Source organism: Echinops telfairi, unplaced genomic scaffold, assembly GCF_000313985.2.
Source record: "Echinops telfairi isolate 266 unplaced genomic scaffold, ASM31398v2 ScPeMD7_7458;HRSCAF=8496, whole genome shotgun sequence".
Lineage (NCBI taxonomy): Eukaryota > Metazoa > Chordata > Mammalia > Afrosoricida > Tenrecidae > Echinops > Echinops telfairi.
Window position 1 is genome coordinate 33,047,415 of NW_022111358.1, and position 24,157 is coordinate 33,071,571.

The 24,157-nt window shown below is 57.0% G+C and overlaps 1 protein-coding gene across 1 annotated transcript in view; it reads left to right on the top strand.

Annotated features, from left to right (window-relative positions):
• The window catches only part of CRHR1 (corticotropin releasing hormone receptor 1), a 112,359-nt gene that overhangs the window by 76,578 nt on the left and 11,624 nt on the right, over window positions 1-24,157 (top strand). The window contains exons 5-7 of the mRNA XM_045299475.1: window positions 8,529-8,619; window positions 16,528-16,647; window positions 21,543-21,628. Of these exons, the coding sequence (XP_045155410.1) occupies window positions 8,529-8,619; window positions 16,528-16,647; window positions 21,543-21,628 (297 nt within the window). The remainder of the gene's footprint in view (window positions 1-8,528; window positions 8,620-16,527; window positions 16,648-21,542; window positions 21,629-24,157) is intronic.

The following is a 24,157-nucleotide window of genomic DNA, read 5'->3' on the forward strand; positions in this document are numbered from 1 at the left end:
CCACCCGGCTGACAGCCCCAGCTGATAGTGCCACCTGCGTCTTGTCTCCTCGGCTGTCCCCACACCTTCCCCAACACCTCAGTCTCCTAGAGCGGCAGGTGCTCCCCATCCCCGCCGAGAAGGATGGGCGCCACCCACACGCCCACAGCTCCTGGGAGCTGCTTCAGGGAGGGGCTGCGGCTGGCTTCGAGCCCCCGCTGGCCTTGGCTCCCTGAGGGTCCTGAAGCCCCTCTGGAAGGAGCCTGTCAGTGGCCTGGAGCCACTGCAAGCCCAGTGACTTACAACACAGACATTTATTCTCTCAAGTCCAAGAGACTGCAGGGCCTGGGTCCTCCTAGTGGTGTGGTGGGGGTGGGGGTCCTGGGGGGCCCTCCAGAGGGACAGTTCATCCCCCTAGCTCTGCTGGCTTCAGGTGGCTCCAAAGCTCCTTACCCTCGTCTTTGCTGCCACCCCCACGTGACCTTGCTCTTTGATATGTGTGTGTGTCCTCAGTCTCATCTCTTCTCCTGCCTTTTTCTTATTAGGGAGTGTGTGGGTTGGATTAAGGACCCACCTGGGTGGTCCAGGGAGCCCTGGTGGAGTAGTGGTTATGTATTGGGCTGCTAACTGCAAGGTCAGCAGTTCTAGACCACCAGCCACTCCGAGGGACCAAGATAGGACTTTCTATTCCCTTAGAGAGTTACAGTCTCAAGAACTCAACAGGGGCAGTGGCCCCCTGTCCTACAGGGTCGCTTATGAGTTGGCTTCGACCCGAGACCATGAGTGAGTAAACCAGAGTGGGCCCTCCCTCGTGGTTCTTACTTGGATTCCATCCGTGAACACTACCCCCCACCACCCAAATAAAGTTACATTTCACGGGTCCCTGGGCGGCACGGACATTAAAGGGTTGAGGACTCACTGAGCCCACCCAGAGGCACCTTGGAAGAGAGGTCTGGCGATCCCCTCCCAAAAGGGAATGCCCCAGGGAGCATCTGCTCTGCGCACTCAGGGTCGACAGCAGCTAAGCCCCAGGCTCTGGGCACAGAATCCACTCCAGGTCCTGCAGGAGTCTACCCTGCCTCAGGATCCAGATTCTGAGGAGGAGACAGGGCAGAGGGAGCGGGCAGGACGGGCAGGGAGACAGACTGACTTTCCACTTATTTTAGCAAGCTGCTCGGGCTGACACTGCCCCATTCATTTGTCCTCTGTGCAGTGAGGGCGCTTCCCAGAGAGAAAATGCAGGAGTCCAGTCCCATGCGTGTCTTTTAAGGACATAAAAAGAATGGGGAACCGAGAGTAGAAAAGACCGAGAGAGGTCAAAGACAGGGAGGGAGGAACGGAGGCTGTGGGGACGGAGCGTGGCCACAGGGCCCATCAGAGCAGGAGCTGCCCTGAATTTACCTTCAGCACACGTTCTGGCCTCCAAGATGGGCAGCCACTGCAGGAAGCAAAGTCCCAAGAGGAAGGGGGCGCTGGCCGGGACCCCAGGAGAGATGAAGAGGAAAGAAAGAGACTCAGAAATGCGGAGCCCAGCAAAATGTCCCGTGAGCATCATTATAGGACGCATGGTCAAAGCCAACCAGTCACTCACTCATTTATCCACTCATGTGTCAGGGTACTTTTTCTATACTTGACCTCCCACCCCACCCCTACTCTGAGGGCCCCCAAATAGCCAGACACAAGACAGGGTCTGCCTTGGGGAGCTTGCAACCAATGCAGCGGCATAGTACCTCTGGGATCTTGAGGGGTGCTACTTCAGAGCTGGGGTCTCCAGGCCCTCACTGGAGTAGGAGAAGCAGGTCCTCCGCTGATTGAACTTACCTCTGAGGCTGGCGTGGAGCCCTGGTGGTGGAGTGGGCTACGTGTGAGGCTGCTGACCGCAAGGTCAGCACTCTGAAACCAGCAGCCACACCCCAGGAGAAAGGTGAGGCTTTCTACTCCGTGAAGAGTGAACAGCCTAGAAAACCCACAGGACAGTTCCCTGCTGTGGAGGGGCAGCATCTCTGTGAGCCACGGTAGCAGGGAGTGGGTTCTGGGGCTTGGAGTGGGGGGCAGGGCCACGGGAGAAGACCTGAAGGTGGGGAACACACAGGCACGCCCTCCCCTCCAACTGTGGGCAGATTTTCCTTGACCATTTTTTTTCTCTCTGTACAACAGCCATTTAAGCTAATTAACTGTAGCAAATGATTTCTTGTCTGCCTAGAATAATCTTTCATTGCTCACCCACTTTTTAGGGGAAGCACGAGCTCTTTGGTGTGACATAGGGGGAGTTTGGCGGTCCCAGAGAGAGGGGGGGTGGGGGGAGAGGCAGGGTACTGTCCTGGGCTGGAAAGTCTAGGCGTCCCACTGTGGTGAAGGGCAGACATCTGGCAGCTCAGTTCTACCCTGTGGTCTAAGTCTAGCTTGTCCCTGGCATCCCTGGGAGGGAGTCCCTGGGTTCTATGAGCATTTAACACATCCAGCAACTGGCTGACTGAGAGGCCGAAGGTTCGTATCCCTCCAGAAGGCCTTGCCATCGGCTTCTGAAACAGCGCTCGTTGATCTGGGGCCACCGTTAAGATTCTGACCCGTGGGGCCATCCTGCGTTGGAGCGTTAGCAGCTGTTTTATTGTTGTTGTTTTTTTAATTCCTTGGAGCACCTGTAATGGATCAGAAAAAGCCTCCCCAGGCCCTCCGGGGGTCCCTGTCTGGCAGCGCACAGCACAGAAACTCCAGCCCCCTGGCATCTCCGAGCAGAAACCACACACGTGTGTGGCACCTGCACCGCCCCCCAGTTCAGTCCCTTGGTGACTGGGCGGCGCAGGCACCCTTCCGAAGAGAGAATTGCACATATGGTTCCCCCCGCCCCCCACTCCACAAACCAGAGCTTATTTTTCCGATGCTATGGGGGGAGCTGACTTTTTAAAGAAATCTTAATTTACGACCCCCTCCACCCACCCTCCCACATCCCCACATTGAGATTTTTCTTCTGCGGGATTGGCTCGCCATGGACTCCCTGGCCTTGCTTTACTGTGACGCCGCCAGGTCTCGACAGCATCCCTTAGGGAAGGGCTGTTTTGGTTTGGGTTTTTTGTTTTCCGTGTAAAAGCGAAGTTGGTTGATATGTTTGTCACCAGCAGACTTTGTGGTCCCACCAGGCCCCCTTCCAGGACCGGATTCTACCCTCAGGCTTGGCCCAAAGGAAAGGATTTCAGAAGGAAGGGGAATAGCAAGGCGAAGTGCCCAGGCCAAGGGTGGGGGCCCTAATGGTACCAGGTGCCTGAGGAGAAGCTGCCTGGGGGAGGTACAGTGGAGGGGGAGCAGGGTGAATGTGGACTGCAGGAAGGAGAGAGGGGGCCTCAGGGAAAGGGAGGGCCCCGAGCTCAGGGGTCAGGGGACTTGGACATGCGGCGGGGTTCCCACACTGAGCTGAGGTGGCCCCTGTGGGCCAGGAGTGCCTGGTGAATCCCTGGGAAGCTGACAATGCTGGCTTGCCACTGTGCAAGGCAGCGAATTCCTGCGCACGGCCCTTCAGCCAGTCTTCGTGACTCCCACCAAATGACTGGGTGCAGCTATGCAGGTGAGGTTCGGTGGCCCACAGGAATGGGGTGGTGGAGTCTTACCCTGTCCTAGGGGGTCGCTATGCGTCGGAATTGACTTGATGGCAGTGACTTGGGTTTTGAGGAGGAGAGCAGGGGAAGGCAGAGGTGACTGACTGGGGGTGGGGTGGGGGTTGGGGGCAGGGGGCTGGGAGAAGGGTCAGGAGGAAGCCTAGCTCTGGTCCAGCCCTCTATGGAACGGAGGAGGATTCTGGGACCCAGAGTGGTCATGATGCAATATTAACCCTGCTGACGCTTTTAGGGACCTCTAACTGTCAGAAAGCATCTTTCTTCTCCCTTTCCCCAGATGGCCCGGGTCTAGAATGTAGATGAGAAAGACCGAATTGCCTCAGCTTCCTAGACTGGGTGCAGGGCGCCAGGTGACTCGGCCAGACTGCCCCCACTGCATGGAGCACACAGCAGGAGGCGCTGTGCGTGGCCAAGCTGCCCCGGGGCTGCAGACGTGGCTGTCAGAACCTGTGGTTCTACACCTGCTTGGCCACAGTTTCAGGGCCAGAGAGCTGTGCACGGGGGCGCAGGGGTGGCGTGGGGGGCAGCTGCTCTCTCCTTACTCCAGAACTTTCAGGAGGTGGGGGCAGGCAGGCTGGGTGCCTCTTTCCCTCCCTCTGTCCCTCCAGTGGCCTTCAGGACCCTCCCCAAAAGGTTAATTACCAAATCATCCCACCAAAGGAAATTGCACTTTTGCGCCTTGAAGACCAGGCTGAGCTTTCGCAACGTGGTTATTTATGGCCTCTAATAAGCATTTTCCAGGGTGATTAACCTTTATGCCAAAGTCACACTGGGATTTGGGGTGGCAGCTTCAATTCCAGCTTGCACTTGTCTGGCCTGGGGGTGGGGCTCGGGCAGCAGCTGTAGCAGCAGGCTGAACTGACTGTCAGGCTTCACCCCCCCTCCATGGGGAGTGGGGAGACATCTGCACTGTAGGGGACTAGGAAGGGGCTTCCCTCTCCTCTGCCTGTCTCTTCTTCCAATAGCCTGCCCTGCCCCAGCCTGACCAGGCCACAAGGCTATTGTCCTTCTCCATCATTCAAGTAATGGAAGCCAACCCAACCCACTGCCATCGAGTCCATGCTTAGACTGACTCTATCATCTATCTATCTATCTATCTATCTATCTATCTATCTATCTATCTATCTACCTCCTCCAAGTGAGGTAGTTAGTTTATAGTGCCAACCTGGCTGATAAACACATGTGGGGTTAATTGAAGGGCAGAAGGATAAATGGCTCAGTAAGCCTCGCCTTTCTAGTTCTCGGGTCTCTTGCTTTCTGATGGTCGGACCAGGGTGCAGCTGCCCTAGCCAGTTCCCTGCTTTAGCTGGCAAGGCTCACTTCCTGCAAGACATCCCTGAGGAGAAGCCACATGGACCTACCCCGATGCAGCCCTGGGTGCTGGAGCACCCGTGTGGAGACCCCTGCCAGTGCTGAGATGTTTACACATTCACTGACTCGGCTTTCCTCCTGCAGTCGGCATCATTGCGTCTGTTTTGTGAGTTGGAGGAGGACTTTGTGGATTGGTGTTGGACATATGGGCCAATGTTGGACTTGTGGGCTTGGGCAGCACTGGGTTGGGATGTTTTCTTGATGCGCACTTAACCTTTATATAAAACTCTCTCTTATACATGAGTTTCTGTGGATTTGTTTCTCTGAAGGACCCAGACTAGCACACCAAGTTAGTAAGTCATTGAGGGAGCAGACAGCCTCATCTTTCTCCCAAGGAATGGCTAGTGGTTGAAGCACCGATCGTGTGGTTGGTTAGCAGCTCAACACCTAACCCACAGCACCACCAGGAGCTTCTCAAGACAGACACGAAGCACCTCCCGACTGGAGTTCCTCTAGAAGACAGGCTGAAGTCCTAACTCTCCAAGTCTCTGGGACCGTGAAGTCCGGCCTCTGCAGAAGCGACCTAGCCGTGCAGGCCACATGTCTTAGGGCTAAAGAGGCAGAGATTGAAGTGATGCAGCTACAAGCCAAGGACTGCTGGCAGTCTGGGAGCTGGGGGAGACAAGAAAAGAGCCCCTCCTAGGGTCTTCAGGGAGACCCTGGCTCTGCCAACTGAAACTTTGTTTCTGGGTTTCCAGCCTGTAGAACTATGAAAGAATGCATTTCTGTTGCTTTAAGTCCTTGGTTCGGGTAATTCGTTACAGTGGCCCTAAGAGTGAGCCCTTTCACTTGCCGCCGTCCAACTCAGGGCATTTCAGGTTGGTTCTAGTCCAAGGCTGCCCCGTGTGTATCAGGTGTCTCTGTGTGGACTTGAACCTCCACTCTTTTGATCAACAGTCAAGCGCATTCACCCGGGGTTCTGTAAACAGGCTGCACACCTCTCCCACATCAGATGTAGAACGAGTGTACTTACATATCTAAAAACATACTCCCTGCCACTTAGTCGATGCCACCCTCTAGGATGGAGTAGAACAGCCCCTGTGGGTCTCTGGGATTCCATCTCTATGGGAGCAGATAGTCTCCTGTCTCCCTTGGGGGTGGGGAGGCTGGTGGGTTCAAACTACTGACCTTGGGGTTAGTAGCCCAATGCACAACTCACTACTCCACTAGGACTCCCAGTGGGGAGACTAACACCTGCTTTCTGTAGCTCTGGTGCTAAGTGTCGACAGCTGACTTCAAGGTCAGTGGTTCCAACCCACCAGCTGCTTCCAGAGAGAAAGAAGAAGCTGCCTGCTGGCAGCCTTGGACAACTGTGGAGAGAAACTATGTGTGGACATCGGCCCCGCGGCATTGGTTTGGGGTTTGGTCTACAGCTTTGTGGCCCCTGCCAGTCCAGGGGCCCAGTGGGTCCCAGGGAGGTGTTGAAGTGGTGCCATCAGCTGACCCCTGGTGGGTGGCTAGCCTCAAGGTCGGAGGCTGGAACCAGCGGCTCTGCGGGAGGAAGATGAGGCTGTCGGCTCCCCACTAAGTGCTCGGAGGAGAAGGTGGTGGCTGGTGGCTGTCGGCTTTCGTAGAGATTACCACCCTGTGGATCAGTTCAACTATCCAGAATCGACTCACCTGCACCCAGTCCAGACTCCCCCAGATGAGGACTTTCAACCTTCAGAGAAAATAAACAGCAACCAGCTGTGAGTTTTCTGTTGGCTGAGACAGAAAACCAGACAACAGGTGCCGACATGGGCAAAGTGATCAACATATTTAAAACAAACAGTAAACCTGCTCTGTTGTGGACATCGACACCTGGTGGCTCGTGTTGCAGGGAAGTTTTCTTGCCTGTGGTCGTCTGGTGACAGAGCACCAGGCCTTTCTTCCACGGCCCCCAGGAATGGGTTCAAATGGCCAGTCGTGAGGTTACACACACTCCCTCCCCGCATCGAGTCCATTCTAACTCCCAACGGCCTTATAGGACAGTAGAACTGGCCCCTGGGGGTGTCTGAAGCTGGAACTCTGTGGGTGCAGAAGGCTCCCTTGCACTGGTGGGTGGGTTTGAACCGTGGTTAGCAGCCCAACGTGTAATGTGCGATAGCTAGTCCCACCCAAGTCCCACTGCCATCGAGCCGATTCCGACTCAAAATGACCCTCCAACCTTGCAGTTAGTCATCCACCGCTCCCCTGGCAGCTCCCCGCAGGCCTCCAATGACTATGGACTGAGGAAATCCCAAATCCCGTGGAGAGGAAGACTGGACTTTTAATGGAAGTGTGATTCAGGAATCGGTCAGAATTCACCGACACTTCCACAGAATAAGAGGTGGTGAAGGCCTGCCCAAGAGCCGGCCGAGGAAAGGTCGATTCAAGAATTTGAAGAAGCGTCTGCCTTTGCATAATGTCAAGCTGGTCAGTCCCTACTTGGTAGGAAATGGCTGTGAACCTGCAGGCCCCGGCAGAGGCAGCGGTGTCAAGCCGGGCAGCCAAGGGCAGGCAGAGCCTCACCCCATGGCATTTGGCTTGATTTTCTGATGAAGCTGGGTTTGCTCTGTGCTCTGTGAGGCCCTGGATGCTCGTGAGCTGCCTGGCTGGGATGCCTCTGACTTGCACGCTGGCTGTCAAATCCAAAACAAGGGTAGCAAATGCCCTGCCCTTAGACGGTTCCCCTGTCTTTGTCAGGCGAGCGCCTTGTCAGCACCACCCCCAGCTGTGTGCAGGGCGTTTGGGGGACAGGCAGCATGTGGAAGGGGACCCTCAGTTGCTCTTCTCTGGAGCATTGGGGAGAGGACAGCAGCGTGCACCGGGTGAAGAGGGGGCGGGGAAGTAATGCCAGATGCAAAGGTGCTGGAAAGCTAAGTAATTCACTGTGAACGGTCCCTGATGTATCTTCAAGGGGGAGCTGAAAGACCAAGCACATATCCGGGCTTAGGGACTAGAAGGATGACGGGGGAAGGCCGAGCTGTACGCAGACCTGTGTTTTGGAAGAGTGGTCCTGATTTTTGCATTTGGGCCAGGAGAGAAGCAGGGGGGCAGACATTCCTCCTCTCCTCCAGCAGGGGGTCTGTCCACTCCGGTCGTCCCGCCCCGACCCCTTCCTGGGTGGCGCTGGCTGTGGAGCTGAGTGCAGCAGGTTTGCCAGCAAGGACACCTGGCTCCTGCTTAGCCAGCAAAGGCACTGGCCAGCCTGGTGGCTTCCTCTTCTCTCCGCGCCTGCGTTTTCATTTGGAAAATGAGGGCAAAGATTCTCCTCCACCTCACTGGGGACTGTGAGGTTTAATTACGGATTGATAGAGCAATGGAAGTTCCTTGGGACCAGAGAAATGAATGGGCTTCTTCTAATCACTCCTGAGTTCAGGTCCCCGCAGTTGGCTGCTCCCTGCGTTGGCTGTCCAGCGGCTGCAGAATGGGATGCAGCCATGGGGACCTGGGAAGGATGGGGGGTGTGGCCATCACAATCCAGCAGGCAGCTCCAGACCTCCTGGCTGAGAAGGGTGAGGGAGCTGGGGAACAGTGGGTCCCCGGTGGCCTGGACCAGATGGCCAAAAAGCTCCAACTTAACTTGCTCTCTTCTTCTTGTGCCCACAGGCCCTCCTCCTCTTGGGGCTGACCCCAGTCTCCGCTTCACTCCAGGATCCTGCGCACTGCAGAACCCTGTCCCTGGTGGGCAACGTCTCCGGTGAGCGCCCAGGCCCCGTGCCCAGCCCTGATCCTGCTTGATTCCCGCTGACCACTGTGCCCATGCACCCTCCACCCCCTCCACTTACAGCAGGAGTGGTGTTGCAGTTGGGTGCCGCCCAGTGGAAATCCCACACATGGCGACCCCAGGTGGCAGAGTACAGCTGCCCCACCGGGTTTGCTAAACTGCAGTCTCCACAGAAGCAGATCACGCCCGGGCGCTGCTGGGAGGGCTCAAACCACCGACCTTCGGGTTCACAGCCCAAAGCTGAGCGGCTATGCCACTAGGGCTCCTTAGAACAGGAACTGCAGGGAGGGTTTCCTGCCTCGGGCTCCAGACAGTGAGTGGGTCAGCCTCCCCGAGCCCAGTGCCGAGAAGGGTCTGCAGTGGGTGTGAGGCAGGCAGGGGCAGACCCGAAGGTCTTTGGGGGACTGTTGGCCTTTCCAAGTCTCCTGGATTCATTCCAGGCTGGCGGATTAACTGAGCACCTACTATGTGCAGACCCCACTCCAGGCCCTGGGGGAAGAGCCTGGCCCATGACTGGAGCCCACACAGGTTTATGCGACAGGATGGAGTGAGTTCAGAAAGCAGGCTATTGGAGAAACAGGTGTGCCAGCCAGGTGCAGGGCATGGGCTTCTGAGGAGGCCTGCTGGAGGAGGGGCTTCCACAAATCGGAGCAGTCTCCCCTTCTCCTCTCGGCCCCTTGCCCCATCTGCTGCCCCATTCACTGGGAGCTCTGAGGGTGGAGAAGTCTCAGCGGGACTGGGGTCCTGGTGGAAGGGCCCAGAGGTGGGGGTGGGGTGGACTGGTGGTCATGGGAATGAGAAGACTTTAGCCTCTTTGAGTTGCCCTTTGCTCCCCAGGAGTGGAGGTGACAGCTGCCTCAAGGGCCTGTCATGAATTAAGTGCTTTAGCTTTTATGGCAGTATTTCACAAATGGTAGGGGGCTTCTAAGGACGCCCACGGCCGGGTGCTGTTGCTGGTGCTACCCAAGTGCTTGCCACACACAGCCAGGGATGTTAACCAAAGCCAAACTCCCTGCCGTCGAGCCATTTCTGTCTCATGGCGCACCTATGGGGCAGGGTTTCCGAGTCTGCAACTCTGTGTGGGAGGAGAAAGCCTCATCTTTCTCCCAAGGAGCGGCTGGTGGTTTCGAACTGGTTAGGAGGGGTGAAAATCTAGGAAGGCTTCCTGGAGGAAGAGGTTTCCAGGTGATTCTTTAAAAAAGACTCTGAGCCTGGACTGACTGAGAGGCAGGCGCCTGTGCTCTGAGGACAGGGGAGGGCTGAAGAGGGAGGAGTTGTCACCCTGGGGTGATGCTGAGAGCTGAGAGCACAGGTTTTTGGCCAAGAGCGTTGTTGGATGTAGTGGAATTGCCCGGGGTGGGAGGTGGGAGAAGGGATGGGAGGCAGCCAGCCGTGTAGGTGGAGAACCTGAGGGGAGACCTGCTCAGAGGCTTGTCTGAGAGCAAAGGCCCTGTCTCCTGTCCCCTGTCCTCTGCCATAGGGCCAGGCCAGGCTCCGTTAACTTGTTGTGCTCCCAGAAGTGACATATCTGAACCCACACAGGTGTCACTTGTCCTTAGAGGGGATACACCTTCAGACTCCAGGATCTGTGCCACATGCCCCATTGCCCCTCCCCTATCCAAACCCACCTGGCCGTGTGGCACTCGATCCATCACCTCCATAAGTGCCTCTGATCATGGGTCATTTGTCTTCTACCATCGAGACTGACGGAGAAGGTGGCACGGAAGGCCCGGGGGAAGATGACACTGAGCCAGGGCCATTAGGGGGCTTTTCAAACCAGCCAGGAGCAGGGAGAGGGCAGGTCTCCGGAGCTGAGGCCCCATCACGTGGCAGGTCACAGACTCGACCACTTGTAAAAGTACACATCTGGATGATGTGACGATGGTGTATGATGTGATGAGGCCATGACGCAGTAGAAGTACTGCTGACGTGCAGCCCAGCTGAATGGAGGTACGGGCTTGACAAGGACTTGGGGCCCTGGGCTCCACCCCCATAATAAGGCAGTGGACGATAATAAAGCTCAAAAAGTCAAACTCACTGCCACTGAGTCCATCCCGATTCAGTGACCTTGTCGGACGGGGTAGACCTGCCCTGGTGGGTTTCCAAGGCTTGTAGCTCTTTATGGGAGTAGAATGCCTCCTCTGTCGCCCGTGAATGGTCATAGTAATTCTTAATACCTAAGGAGGACAGGTGGCACTGCTAACTGCAAGTTTGGTGGTTCAAACCCACCAGCTACTCTACGGGATCAAGGTGAAGCTGTCTGCCCCCCCCCCCCCGTCAAAAGTCACAGCTTTGGAAATCCTCGATAGTGGGTTTGGGGTTCATACTGACTTAGTTCGTGTCCAGCATATTGGACACCATTCTACGTGCTTGAATCTCATTCAGTCATCACAAAAAAAGGTCAGGAAATACATATACCCCCATTTGACAGATGCGAGTCATGAAGCCCAGGGAGGCTGTCACTTGCCCATGCACACCTGCCAGTCAAAGCTCTGATGGAGCTGTGGTGTTGGTAGTGGTGCGGTGTGCCCCACAGGACGAGAGGACCGGCCCGCATGTCTGAGGCTGGGATCTCAGGAGGCACATCCATGGGGCTTTGTGTCCCACAGGGGCTGGGGTTGGGGGGATTTGAACCAGCTGTGGTTAGCAGTCGAGAGCCTCACTTGTTGGCCACTGGTGCTCCTTCATCTGTGCTTTAAAACCCAGGGCCACCAAGCCCATTCTGACTCATGGCCCCCCTAAATAGAGCTCCTGGGGCTATCAATCTTTACTGGGCCAGACAGCGCAGTGGAGCATCTGCTGGCCATGACCTGCTGACCTGGTGGTCCTCTGTCTAATGCTTACCCACCGGCGGCCCCCGGGATCCTGTCTGGGTTCTTTCCCAAAACACCAAACTGCCTGCCATTGAGTTGATTCTGACTCACAGCAAGCCTCTGGGACAGAGCAGAACTGCCCCTGTGGGTTTTGAGACTGTCGCTCTTTATCAGAGTAGAAAGCCTCATCTTTCCCCCTCGGAGCAGCTGATGGTTTCAAACCACTGACCTTGCAATTAGAAGCTCAACTCTTGACCCACTGCAGCACCAAATCCAACATCACATGACAGCAGGGCACTCTTCTCTCCTGGCGGTTTATCTTCTCTTCCGGTCTCCCCACGCAGGGCTCACAGGGGGGAGCGCTTGTTCACCGTCTTTCCCACTTGCTGCCAGGCTTCCTTCCACGGCGAGGGAGGGGGCTTTGTCGCCCGGCCAGCTGGCTGGCTCCAGACTTGGTTCTTCTCAGAATGTTCTAGGCTCTGCATGTACAGGTCACATGCAGCTTTGGGCTGCTGGGCCTCTGGGGCTAGCCCCTTCTGTGAGCTCCAGGGCCTCGGGGAGGGAGGCAGAGGGCCCTGGGAGGGTGCAGAGACACCAGGAAGTGAGTGCGGGGAACGGGGTCAGGCCAGGCTGGGGGCCCCTGTGTGCATAGGAGGAGCTTTGTGATGGCCACAGTGAAAGACCAGCCATCAAAACCCTCTTCCGCTTCGGCATGCGTGTGACTTTGGATAAGCCTTGGACTGCTGGAGCCTCAGTCTTCTCTTCTGTAAAATGGGGCAATAGCGCCCTCGTCAAAGGAGCCCTGGTGGCTCCATGGCCAAATGCTCTCTTGCTAACTGAAAGGCCGGTGGTTCGAACCCTTCCAGTGGCTCTGCAGGCGGTCATCTCCCACCAAGATCTCCTCCTAGAACTGTGCTTGGCATGGGGTCGCTGTCAGTCGAAGGTAGTCGGATAAGACTGACTAGAATTACGCTCTGCCTGCCCCTGTGCCCCTCTCTATAACAGATTCGGCAGCCCTGGGGCTCCGGGCCCTGGATAGAGAGAGCTGGGTCCTCAAGACCAGAGAACCCCTCAGATCTGCCACCAGCCCAGCCTCATTTCTGCCTGGCCCTGCCTAGGCTGGTGCCCACTCCTGCCCTGCCCTCTGTTCTGTGTGGAAGGGGTCTGGGGAACTGCCCAGGGAGGGAGAGAGAAGGGAGAGAAGGCCAGCACTCCTGGCAAAGGGCCAGGCGCTCTCCAGGCCCTGCCACACGTGGCATCTCAGTGAATCCTACTTCTGAAGAGATCTGTGAGTGAGTGCATGCCTGGATGAACGAGTGAATGAGTGAGTGAATGAACGAGCAAGTGAACAAGTGAGGGAACGAGTGAACAAGTGAGTGAGTGAGGAAGGGAACTATTGAGTGAGTGAGTGAACAAGTGAATGAGTGAGTAAGCGATGGGTGAATGAGTGAGTAAGCGATGGGTGACTTAGTGAACAAGTGAGTGAGTGAACAAGGGAGTGTGAGTAAATGAGTGAGTGAACAACTGAGTGAGTGAATGAGTAAGTGAGTGAACAAGGGAGTGGGTGAGTAAGCGAATGGGTGAGTGAGTGAACAAGGAAGTGTGAGTAAATAAGTGAGTGAGTAAACTACTGAGTGAGTGAGTGAATGAGCGAGTGAGTAAGTGAATGAGTGAGTGAACAAGGGAGTGAGTAAACAAATGGGTGAGTGAGTGAACAAGGGAGTGTGAGTAAATAAGTGAGTAAACAACTGAGTGAGTGAATGAGTGAACAAGTGAATGAGTGAGTAAGTGAATGAGTGAGTGAACAAGGGAGTGTGAGTAAATAAATGAGGGAGTAAATAACTGAGTGAGTGAATGAGTGAACAAGTGAGTGAATGAGTAAGTGAATGTGTGAGTGAGTGAACAAGTGAGTGAGTGAATGAATGAGGGAACAAGTGAATGAGTATGTGAACAACTGAGTGAGTGAGTGAATGAACAAGTGAGTGAATGAGTGAATGAATGAGTGAGGGAACAAGTGAGTGACTGAATGAGCGAGCGAGTGAGTGAGTGAGTGAACACCCTCCTGGGGAAGACGGGGTTACCAAATGCAAGCTCCCTGTAAAGCACAAGCACCTGCCTGACAGTGCTGTTGCTGCCAGGTGCCATCGAGTCGGGATAGATGCGCAGGTCTTACTGCTGCACAGTCACTGGGGGGACGGCGGGGGTGAAACTGCCAGCCTTTCATTTAGAAGCCAAGCACTCAAACCGGCAGAAAGCACTCAATCCACACTGCCCGCCTCCCTGAGAGCCCCCCTCCATGGCTGCCCCCTCCATGGCCCTCCCTCTCATGACGCTCCTCCCCCACCTGCATGTCTGCCCCACCTTATCCACACGGGACATGGTGTGGACATGGAGGCACCAGATTTAGAATCACAAACTCCTGTGTTCTTTCCCTGAGCTTCCTGGGACCTCAGTCTCCCCATCCCTACGGAATCCTTGGCGCCGAAGGGTGGGGAGGATCCAAGGAAATATAGGAGGAAGTGGTTTGGAAAAGCTCTTGTTAAGTACTGGCTGGCCCTTAATATTACTGTTGTTAAGCACTGTGGACATAATTCCAACTCACACAGACCCCATGTGACCGGGTAGAACTCCCTAGGGGAATTTTCTAGGCTCTGGGCTTTATGGGCGATGGCATAGAATCTATGCCATAGATCAACCCCCTCCCACTGGCAATGACCACCAGGTCTTTTCTCCCCCACGACACTTCGAACCTCCAACCTTTGGTTAGCAGCTGCGTGCTCAACTATCTGTACCACCAGGGCTCCTTTGAATCTTAATACTGCCCGCTCTCTTCTTGCCACACCCTTCTGCCCACCCCCCACCCTCAGCTCAGCTCTCAGCACGATCTGAGACATATTGCAACCTGATCCCGGCATGCCCTGCCCACACATGCCCACCCGCCCTCCTCTGCACACTGCCCATCTTACCCTGATGTCATTAATTTCCCAGGTCCTCCTGTGATGGACACGGCTGCCCCTGCCTGCCCCCACCTGGGCCACCAGCCCTCGTGGCCTTTAAACCCAACCCAGACAACTTTCTTTTTCAATTAAACCCCTGGGCCTCCAGGCCCCCCGCCTCTTGAGCCCTGATTCTCCTGCAAATCAATTCCATAGATTTGATTAGAAAGAAAAAGCTGCATGTGGTTTAAGGGCTGCTCAGCACTGCCAGGTCCCGCAGGGAAAGGAAGTCAGTGGAACCCAGGGTGGCTTCCAGAGAGATTGGGGACAGGCTAACTGGGGAAGGAGATGACAGGCGGCCCCAGCCTGGAGTTGACAGTTGCTGATGCCCAGTCCTGGAGTCCCCCCGCCCCCGTTGGTCCCTGGTGCTCCCTGGCTCTCTGTGTGCCCTCATGCCATGCCTGCCTCTGGCCAGTAACCACCCCCCCTCATGGTGGGCACACCAGCCCTACCTGGAACAGGGTGTCATAAGGCATGCAGGAGGCTGGTAGGGCCGTCCTTAGCTCGGTCTTCACCCTGGGGACCCACATACCTCCCATCCTTCAGAGGCATCCCTGTAGTCTTAACACACATAGGTCACCCCCAAAGCTCTTTAATGAAAGGACAAATATCTGTATGGACCTTTGGCTCCTCTTCTGTCCGGTCACCCCGAGTTCGAAACACAATGGCCATGGTTTGGGAGGGTGGCGGTTGTCTTTGGATGTAGCTTGGCTAGTTTCATCTTCTTGAGCCGCCCCAAGTCCCTCAGTGATGCCATTGATGAACATGCTCAGCTACTAACTCAAAGGTTGAAGGTTCAAATCCTCCCAGAGGCACCTCAGAAGAACGGCCTGGTGATCTGCTTGGCAGCCCCATGGACCGAGTTCTAGGCTGACCCACATGGGTCACAGTGAGTGGGGACCGACCCAGCGGTATTACACACGGCATGTATAAGAGGCACTTCAACAAGTTCATGGGGAAATTCCGTCTTTATTTACTTATTTATTTTATTGACCCTCTTCCTCACTACAATTTAAGCTTCATTTTTTTTTTTTGCTTTGTTTTCTTGTGAGGCTGAGATCCCTTTTAGAATCTAATGAAAGCCACGAACCACGGACCCCCACTTCTCATCCAAATACTCAAGTGCACCAAGTTTTCATTGAATTCCAGGGTTTCTCTGAGTGCCTGGGGGGGCCCTGCTGAAGTAATGGTTTACACGGCAGGCTCTTAATCACAAGGTCAGCCGTTGGAGACCACCAGCCTCCCTGAGGGAGCGCGAGGAAATAGATGCTCTGCTCCCGTGAAGAGTTTCTGTCTGGGAAACCCCCAGGGGCACTCCTCTGCCTACGGAGCCTCGGTGCATCACCATCGACGAAGCAATGGCAGTGAGTTTGGCTTTGGGGTTTGGCTGACTCCCCGGAGGTCTCCTGTGGCCTAAGACAAAACAGTCTGATCCCGTCCACCTCTTCCTTTCAGAGAGACACTGAAGTGGCTTGCCTTGGTCACAGCAAATTATTGGCAGAGCCCAGTCTGCAGGCAGGGTCCAGACCCCTGGCTCAGTGCCCTTTCTGTTACCCTGCTTTTCTTCCAAAGCCCCTTCCCAGCCGCCCCTCCCCGGGGCCCAGCACAGACTGAACATGAACAATGGGTCCATGATGTGTGTGGCTCTTAGATTCCAGAGACATGTGATGGTCTAGCTGGTTCCAGGGAGCTCCAGTGTGTCACTAAATGGGGAGCCAAGAGAGGTGTCCCCAGGCCACCAAACATGAGCTGTGAAGCATGTCTGCCCTCCCTCTAAATGCCAGCTAGGGAGGGCCTCGACTTTTAGTGCCATCTCTAGGCACCTCGGTTTCTCCTCGACTCAAGACCTCACGCTGGCTCCCCAGTGCCGTAGCATCAATCCAGATGCCTACCTCTGGTGCCTCCCCTGAGTAGCTTCCTGCACAGGGGTGGGGACAGAGGGGTCACTGTTCTTATCCTGACCCCAGTCAGCATGTGAGTCTGGGGCAATGGGAGGTGGGCAGGTCTCTGGGCAGCCTCTGTCTTCCTGGGGCGGGACCTGGCTCTGCCTCACCAGTTGTTTCTGTCCCCAGGACTGCATTGCAATGCATCTGTGGACCTCATTGGCACCTGCTGGCCCCAGAGTCCCGCAGGGCAGCTGGTGGCGAGGCCCTGTCCTGCCTATTTCTACGGTGTCCGCTACAATACCACAAGTAAGTAAAGTGGTGGGGGCCAACCATCTGCAGGCAGGCAGGGCAAACTGGGGGCAACCTGAGGGTGGGAGAGATGATGACGATGATGGTGATGATGCCCCCCGCCCGTCAGCACTGCCTCTCCAGGGTACAGCCACCATTTGCCAAAAGCCAGCTGGGTTCTGCTGGGCTCCCTGCTCATTCCTGCCAAGCCTCACGGTCCCCACTGGGAGACACTAGCAGGCCTTATATAAGGAGCCTCCGGGCTCCACATGGAGAGGGAGCTTGCTCGGGATGGCCAGCTGGTAGGTGGTGACGCTGGAATTAGCAACCAGGTTTGTCTGACACACACTTTCCTTTGCACCCGAGAAATTCGAATCTGCTTGACACCGCCCGCCTCCCCCCCCCCCCCCCCTCAAGCGGCTCTCTAAGGTGAGGCAGGAATCACTGCGAACCTTGACCTCAGGGACGTCAGGGGCCCACCTGGGCCCACCAGCAGGGAGGTGAGGGACTCAGAGTTTTAGGGCTACAGGCAGGGGGCTGGGCCTTGCATCCTAGGCTGGAGAGGAGGAGTGGGGGGGGACTGACCCCAGCTGTCCTGATACTCGATCCCCACGTAAACACCTGGGCCCCTCTGCCCAGGGCTTTGCAGCTCCTTGCTACCCCTTCGCCACCCCCACCCCCACCCCTAAATTAATTTGCTGTCCTTCACCAATGACTCAGGGCTGGGTTTTTAAAGAACAGCTGCTGGCCAGGGTCCTGCCCTAAGGGGGGAGGGGCTCAGACGTGGGTGGGTGGGGTCTAGGGCCCTTTGAGTGGAGCCTCCGGTTCTGGGGGCCCGAGTGAACACAGCCGCTGGGACAGGCCCTTCAGCTGGAGACTGACCAACTGAGCCCCGGCACATCGCTGCCCATCCTCCCTGGTCCTCTGGCCCCCTCCTCAGGGGGTCGAAGGGGTGAGAGGGCTCAAGGTTTCGGTCTTCTCCTGCCAGCCTCCCTTTCACCAGATGAGCCACGGGGGCGGGGACTGGGACAAGAGCCAGGAGGGGTGGGACAGCCAGCCCAGGACGTGACCACCTTGGCCGACACCGTCCCTGGGGAGCCATTAGCTGGGAGAGGGACACCTGTAACCAGCGTCCTAGCCACAGCCAGAGGAGCCCGGAAGAGAGAGGGGACTGAGGGGAGGGAGGCAGGGGAAGAGAAGGGCTGGATCCTTCCTAGGGGCGAGTGCATGTGTGCGTACAGCCAGGCCCGCCTGAGACCGCATTGGGCTCCTTTGTCAGTGAGGGTGCTGAGACACAGAGCAGCTGCCCCAGGTCCAGCGCCGCACCCTCCCACACCCCTGCACCTCTCTGGAGCCCCGGAAGGTGGCTGCACATGGGCCGGCTGCGCCAGGCTCCTGCACAGGAGCGGGTGGGGGGTGGCACCAATGGCTGCAGGTCCTGCAGCCCCTTCTAAGCAATTCTCAGGCTCCGCTTTCCCGCTCTCTATCCCAAACCCCACCCAGGAGACCTCTCAGCTCTGGCGCACCCTTGTTTAGAGTCAGCCCTTGGGTGCCCCCATTGTCTCCTGGTCAAGTTCACCCCACTGGGCTCTCTGACCTGGGCCCCGCAGCCAACCTTTGCAGCCAACCCTGGCCACACCCCGTGAGTTCCTGTCCTTGTCCCCAAGGGTCACTTGAGATGCCCCAAATACGCTCTCTAAGCCACATGCTTCTTGGTTTGCCCTCTCGGCCTTAAATAGAAGCTGGGAGTCCGATTCCAGGCTGAGCTCTGCCTGTACCCCAATGAAGAAGCCTGGGCACTGGCCTTCCCTGGGCCTCAGGTAGGGAGAGGCGCTCTCTGGGCTTCTTCACTCCTCCCTCCCCGACCTCTGCTATCCCTGGAGAGGAGCAGAGGCTGCTGGTCCCCTGGATATGGGTCAGGGTTTCAGACAAGGCTGTGGCGGCCCCACTCCCAGGTGCCCCAGCCTAGCAGGCTGAGCAGGATGCCCTGTAATCAGCAGCAAGTGGGCACCCAGGTTGTACCTAATCATCAGGCACTAATTAATTCATTTACTGATGAGGCACTGCCAGGGCTTTGAGGCCTCTCCTTCAATGCCTCCCTCCGGCTGCATCCAATGGGAAGTATTTCCAAAAATATCCCTTTTCCCGTGATTCTTCGGGAAGAAAGACTGCTCAGCTCAGCAATTAAAGACAAGGAGGTTGCAGCCTGTCTGGCAGCGGCTCCCCGCATGTGGGGACCACTTGCTTCCAGAGTCACCCCTTCCGTCCCCACCAAAGCCCGCTCCCCCTGGATGACCCAGCACGGGGGTCCCCAGGTAGGGTGCGGTAAGAGGGCCTGGAGCAAAGGAGGCTTCTTGCATCCTCTCCATCCACACTCGGACTCCCTCAGAGAGAGACACGTTCTGAGTCCTACAGGAAATGCCCAGCCGATCCATTGCTGTGGACTTGAGTCTGACTTGGAGTGACCCCATCCCAACCTCCACCCACCAAAAGGTGTCCAACTCCCTGCCAGCGAGTCACTTCTGACTCAGCGACCCCATAGGACAGTGTAGCACTGCCCCTGCGCGTGCCGGAGACAGTCTACGGGAGTAGAAAGTCTCATCTTGATCGTGGTTTCAAACCGCTGGACCAGCGGTTAGCAGCCCAATCCATAAGCCACTTGGCCACCAGCGACCCTACAGGAGGGAGTCAACTGCCCCCTGGGTTTCCTAGACGGTCACCTTCGCAGAGGCTGGCGCCATCTCTCTCTCCAGCAGAGCGGCTGGTGGGTCCACACCCGGCCTTTCCCTGAGCAGCGGAACCTTAACAACCGCACGCCCAGGGCGCCTGGCTCCCCTGTAAGGTTATATCACAACAGCTCGCAGACAATAATAATGGTGGGAACAGCTCACACCATGCCCCAGGTCCCTGGGTGAGGCGAGTGGCTTGCTCATGGCGGCTAACCTGCAAGATGTTTGCGCTGTGCTGCGGAACAAAGGGCTGACACTCGGCATCTGCAAAGATTAAACCACTGCCGTCGCAGTGGTTCTGACCGTAGCACCCTTACAGGACAAAGTTGAACTGCCCCACAGGGGTCTCTAAGGCCGGTGGGCCTTTGGGTTGGCAGCTGAGGGCTTTGACCCCTGCACCCCCCAGGGCTCCTTCCGTAGAGATGACCGCCCACAAAACCCTATGGAGGAGTGCTGCTCTGTGGCTCACAGGGTCTCCTGTGAGCGTGAGAGTCAACCCAGCACCAATGAGCTTCATCGTACCAATCAGGAAGCTGAGAGGGCGGATGATGTACCCCAAACCCACGGTGATAAGGAGTGATGCTGGGATTTGAACCGAGGCTGCCTGGGTCTGGGGGCCCAGCTCTTCACCACTACTCGGTGCTGCACACCTACCCACTCCGCCAGCCCCTCTGCCCCCAGGTCCTTTCTCTGCAACCCGGGTCCCTGTCACGCCGCCACCCAAAGCACAAGCACTGGGTCCCCCATCCACCTCCACACGCCCCAAACCCAGGCCCAGCCCGAAGCAGCCCTCATTTAGCAATTAGGAGAGAACTGGAGCCTAAGGGCTCAAGTTGGGGCTGAGACTCCCCATATGTCGGGGAGCTGGGCAGAGCTGTAAAAATCCTTTTAGGCTGATGCTGCGCCTGCAGGCAGGCGTGAAGCGGAGCGGTGATCCAGGCTGCTGTATCAGCCTTCCTGCTCTGGAGGCCAGGCAGGCTCCCAGGGGTAGGGTGGGGTGGGGCAGCCCCCATCATCTCCTTGCTCCGGTGATGCCTGCAGAGGGGACCAGGAGGCACACCTCTCCTGTAAGCAATGGATTTGGGAGCACCATGACAGCTGAGCGGGCCAAACACCTTGCTCCTGATTCCCGTCCCCTGCCCAGTGTACTGCCCCGGGGGACCAGGGCTTCACAGCTCGCCCCCACCCCACCTCCTGCAGCCTCACAGGGGGAGGGTAGGTAGCAGTCTCAGGTCTTGGGGCCTGCAGTGGGAGGGGCAGGACCACAGAGGAAATATCTCCAAAGCTCAGCTTCTCTAAAACACTCTCAGGTCCTTGCTTACTGGGTCTTGGGGTCCCCTGCTGCCCAAACATGGGGAGAAGGATGGGAAGAGGTCCCTTTGTGCAGCCCCACTTCGGGGCTCCTCCTCAACTTACTTGTGACGGCCTCCTGGCTGCAGGAGGATCCATCGGTGTCCAGTGTGCCAGGCTAGGCGGCAGCTGTAACAGACCCCAGGAAAGAGACCCACTCCACGTGACGTCCCAAAACATTTCCATCACTTATCACTGTCTTTGTGCCAAGAGGGCGCTGGCATGGGATTGTCCCTCGCCCCCCAGGGACCTTCCCTAAAGCCTGCCTGTGCACAGCCTCCCCACAGGAAACTCACATGACACCAGGCGCAGGGACCACCCACTGGACGGGACACCTCCCCCAGGTTAGGCCCACCATGTGAAACCCTGTCATTTAGATTTGCCACACGAGCTGTCACCAGGCCCAGCCATGTGGGAATTGGCTCACAAGAACTCCCCACTTCTTGTTGCTGCCACGTGAGCCACAGCGTGGGCAGGTTCTCGGAAGAGAGCCCACCACGTCATCAGCCACCGTATCAGGGAACAGCCGAGGGTGCCAGCCTCACCTGCCTGCGGGGTGTCCCATGGGTGCAAAGAGCTGGGGTCCTCCAGGCAGGTGCTGGAGCAGCCAATAGGCCAATACACCCTTGTCAGAAGTCAGTGTTCAGAAAGACGCAGGATGATGGGGGCGGTCGGGAAGCCCCTCTCCCAAGCTTCATGCCAGAGTCACCCCCCACCACACACACATACAAGGTAGCCCCATTGCTGGCCCAGATGGTGGCAAGGTGGACAGGTGAGGGGACAGATGCCCAGGCCAGGAGCCTGTGGGTCACTACCTCTCTCTTCTTCATCCAGACAACGGCTACAGGGAGTGCCTGGCCGATGGCAGCTGGGCCGCCCGCGTGAACTACTCCGCGTGCCAGGAGATTCTGAATGAGGAGGTGAGGCTCACTCAGCCAGGCTGCCTGACTGCAGGGTGGCTGGGGGCCCAACGCTGGGAAGAACGAGGTCCTGGTTCCTCCCTCCGCCCTCTCTCCCTTCTTCCCCCTCTCCCCATCCCTGCTTCCCTCCATCTTTCTCCCTCTCTCTCCCTGCCCCTGTCCTTCCTTCTCTGCTGATTGGGTAGCTGCCCGTGGGCAGGTGCGCCCAGCAGGGCACTGTGCTGCCCTCACACAAGAAACAGTCGCGGGGTTCTTGTCTACTTCCCACCCCAGTTCCGGGGCTCGATCAGAATCAGGGAAGAAAGAGGGTCGGGGTAGCGGTGTCATTTGCAAAAGCCCCTTGGAGTCCTTTTAAACACTTAAATGATTCTGAGTCAAAATCATGTGCACAGTGTGCACAGTTCAGAAGGTGCAAATGGGACCGCAGGGAGCCAGGTGTCTCCCTCCCAGCCTGGCCCCGGGTCCTCTCCTCTGGCCGGGTTCCTGGGCGTCCTTCAGAGCTGTGCTCCCTGCGGGAAGAGTGGCGATGTACATTTGTTGTTGTTTGTAGCTTTTCCTCTGTAACTATCTATCTTGGAGGACGCTTCATCTCAGCCCATAAAGAGTGACTTCGTTCCTTCCTGCATTTGCATAGGATCACAGTGCACGATGGACCATCATTGATCTAACCCGTCTTTATTCCCAGCCCTTGGTAGTGCTGCCATAAGGCTTTAAGGATGGCACTGGGCAGCTGCATGAATTGAGGTGCCCACTGGGGTTGCTGCTGTCAGTGCCCCGTGTCTTCTCGCCCGCACCCCATTCAGTCTTCAGGGGGTGCCGAGGAAAGTGAGGGCCTCGAGGCTGGCAGAGGGGTGAGCAGGAAGCGAAGCGTGGGAAAGGAGTGCCTTCCCAGACTGCTCAAGGCCCCTGGCTTCTGGGCAGAGGGCAGAATGGTCCAGGCACTCCCCAGAATTCCAGCGCCTGAGGGATCTGAGTTGGGTGCGCATGTGGGGCTGGGAGGGTGCTTGAGACTCTCCATCCTATCTTGTGATAAGGATCTAGGACCTAGAGTATGTGTTCACATACAGGCTCCAGGGCCGCCTGCACGACTCCTTGGGTTCCGAGTCATTCCGGAGGGCCTGGAAATCTGGATTTCTTATAAGTGCTCCAGGGAAGCCTTCTGAGGGTGGGGCAAAAGGGAGGAGCCCTGGCCTTGGGCGGCCCACCTGTTCTGCAGATGGGGAGACTGAGACCTGGAGAGGAGTGATTATGCACGGCCATAATGGGCAGAGGGGATCAGAGCCTGGAGTGGGGGGCTTCTGGGCCCGGACACCCTTGGCCAGGGTCCTGGGCAGCGAGGATAATGAGGAAGAGCAGGTCTCCCTCACCTGTAACACCCCCCTGCCCCTGAGTGCTCTGGTGAGCCCCTCCCCCAGGCTTCCTAGCCAATGTTACTGAGCTGTTGGGTTCTGCTGACCCCTCTTCCAGAAGCTGCCGATCAGATGATCAGAAGGGGGCTTTGCCTGCAGCTCCCTGCTGCTGGCAGGGTGGGAGCATGACCCAGGATGAAGGTGGGGGGCTTTGTGGTATCTCAGAGTCACCAGGCCAGAGAGTGTGGTTACCCCAGGATGTGCGCGAGCAGACACACACACACACACACACACACACACACACACACCACCACCCACCCCCGCCCAGGTCCCTAAATACAGTGAGACAGCTTGGCAGGTCTGGGAACAGGGAATACGATGTGTCCCCTGGGATGAGGGGAGGAAGTTGGGGGCAGGGGGCGTTCCTATGTTAATAACCTCAGCTGGGTCCAAAGAGGAGGCTGGCCTGTGCTATCTGCCACGTCGGCATGCCCACAGCAGGGTGGGGGCAAGGGCTCAGCTAGACCAGGCATCTCAGCACCTCATGCTCCATGGGCCGACTGAGCCAGAGGTCTGCCAGGTGGCCCCACCCACAGGCCTGGTCAGCCCTCTCCCCAGTCTGCCCTGAGTGCCATCATCTGTCCCCTGGGGCAGGCACTGCCAGTGCGCCCAGCTCCCTCCCTGGGCCTGATCCTGGGATTTTCAGGAATTCCTTCACAGTTGCTCTAATTGAAGTCCCCGTTCCTTCTAGTTAGCTGGAGGGGGTGGGGCACAGGCCAGGCAGCTCCCTTCTGAGACAAGTCTGCCCTCCCCACCAGCAGAGTTAGGATGGAGGGGACCCTCAGCTTCTCAGTATCCCCATCTTGGGGTCACACGGTTGGGGCCTGGGGTTCTGGTCCCAGCATTTACATCAGGCAGGTAACAGCCTCACGAAACCCCAGCTTCCTTACCTGGAAAAGACCAAAGAGTCATACAAATCGACCTCCTCCCAGGGAGCCCTGATGGTGGGGGTGGGGGGTGGGGCAGAGTAGGGGGGGAGCGTTGGACTGTGTATTAGTCTGGGTACTTTGGAGAAACAAATCCACAGTGACTCGTGTATGAGAGAGTTTTATGTAAAGAAAATGTGCATCATAAAAACATCCCAACCCAATGCTGCCCAAGCCCACAAGTCCAACATTAA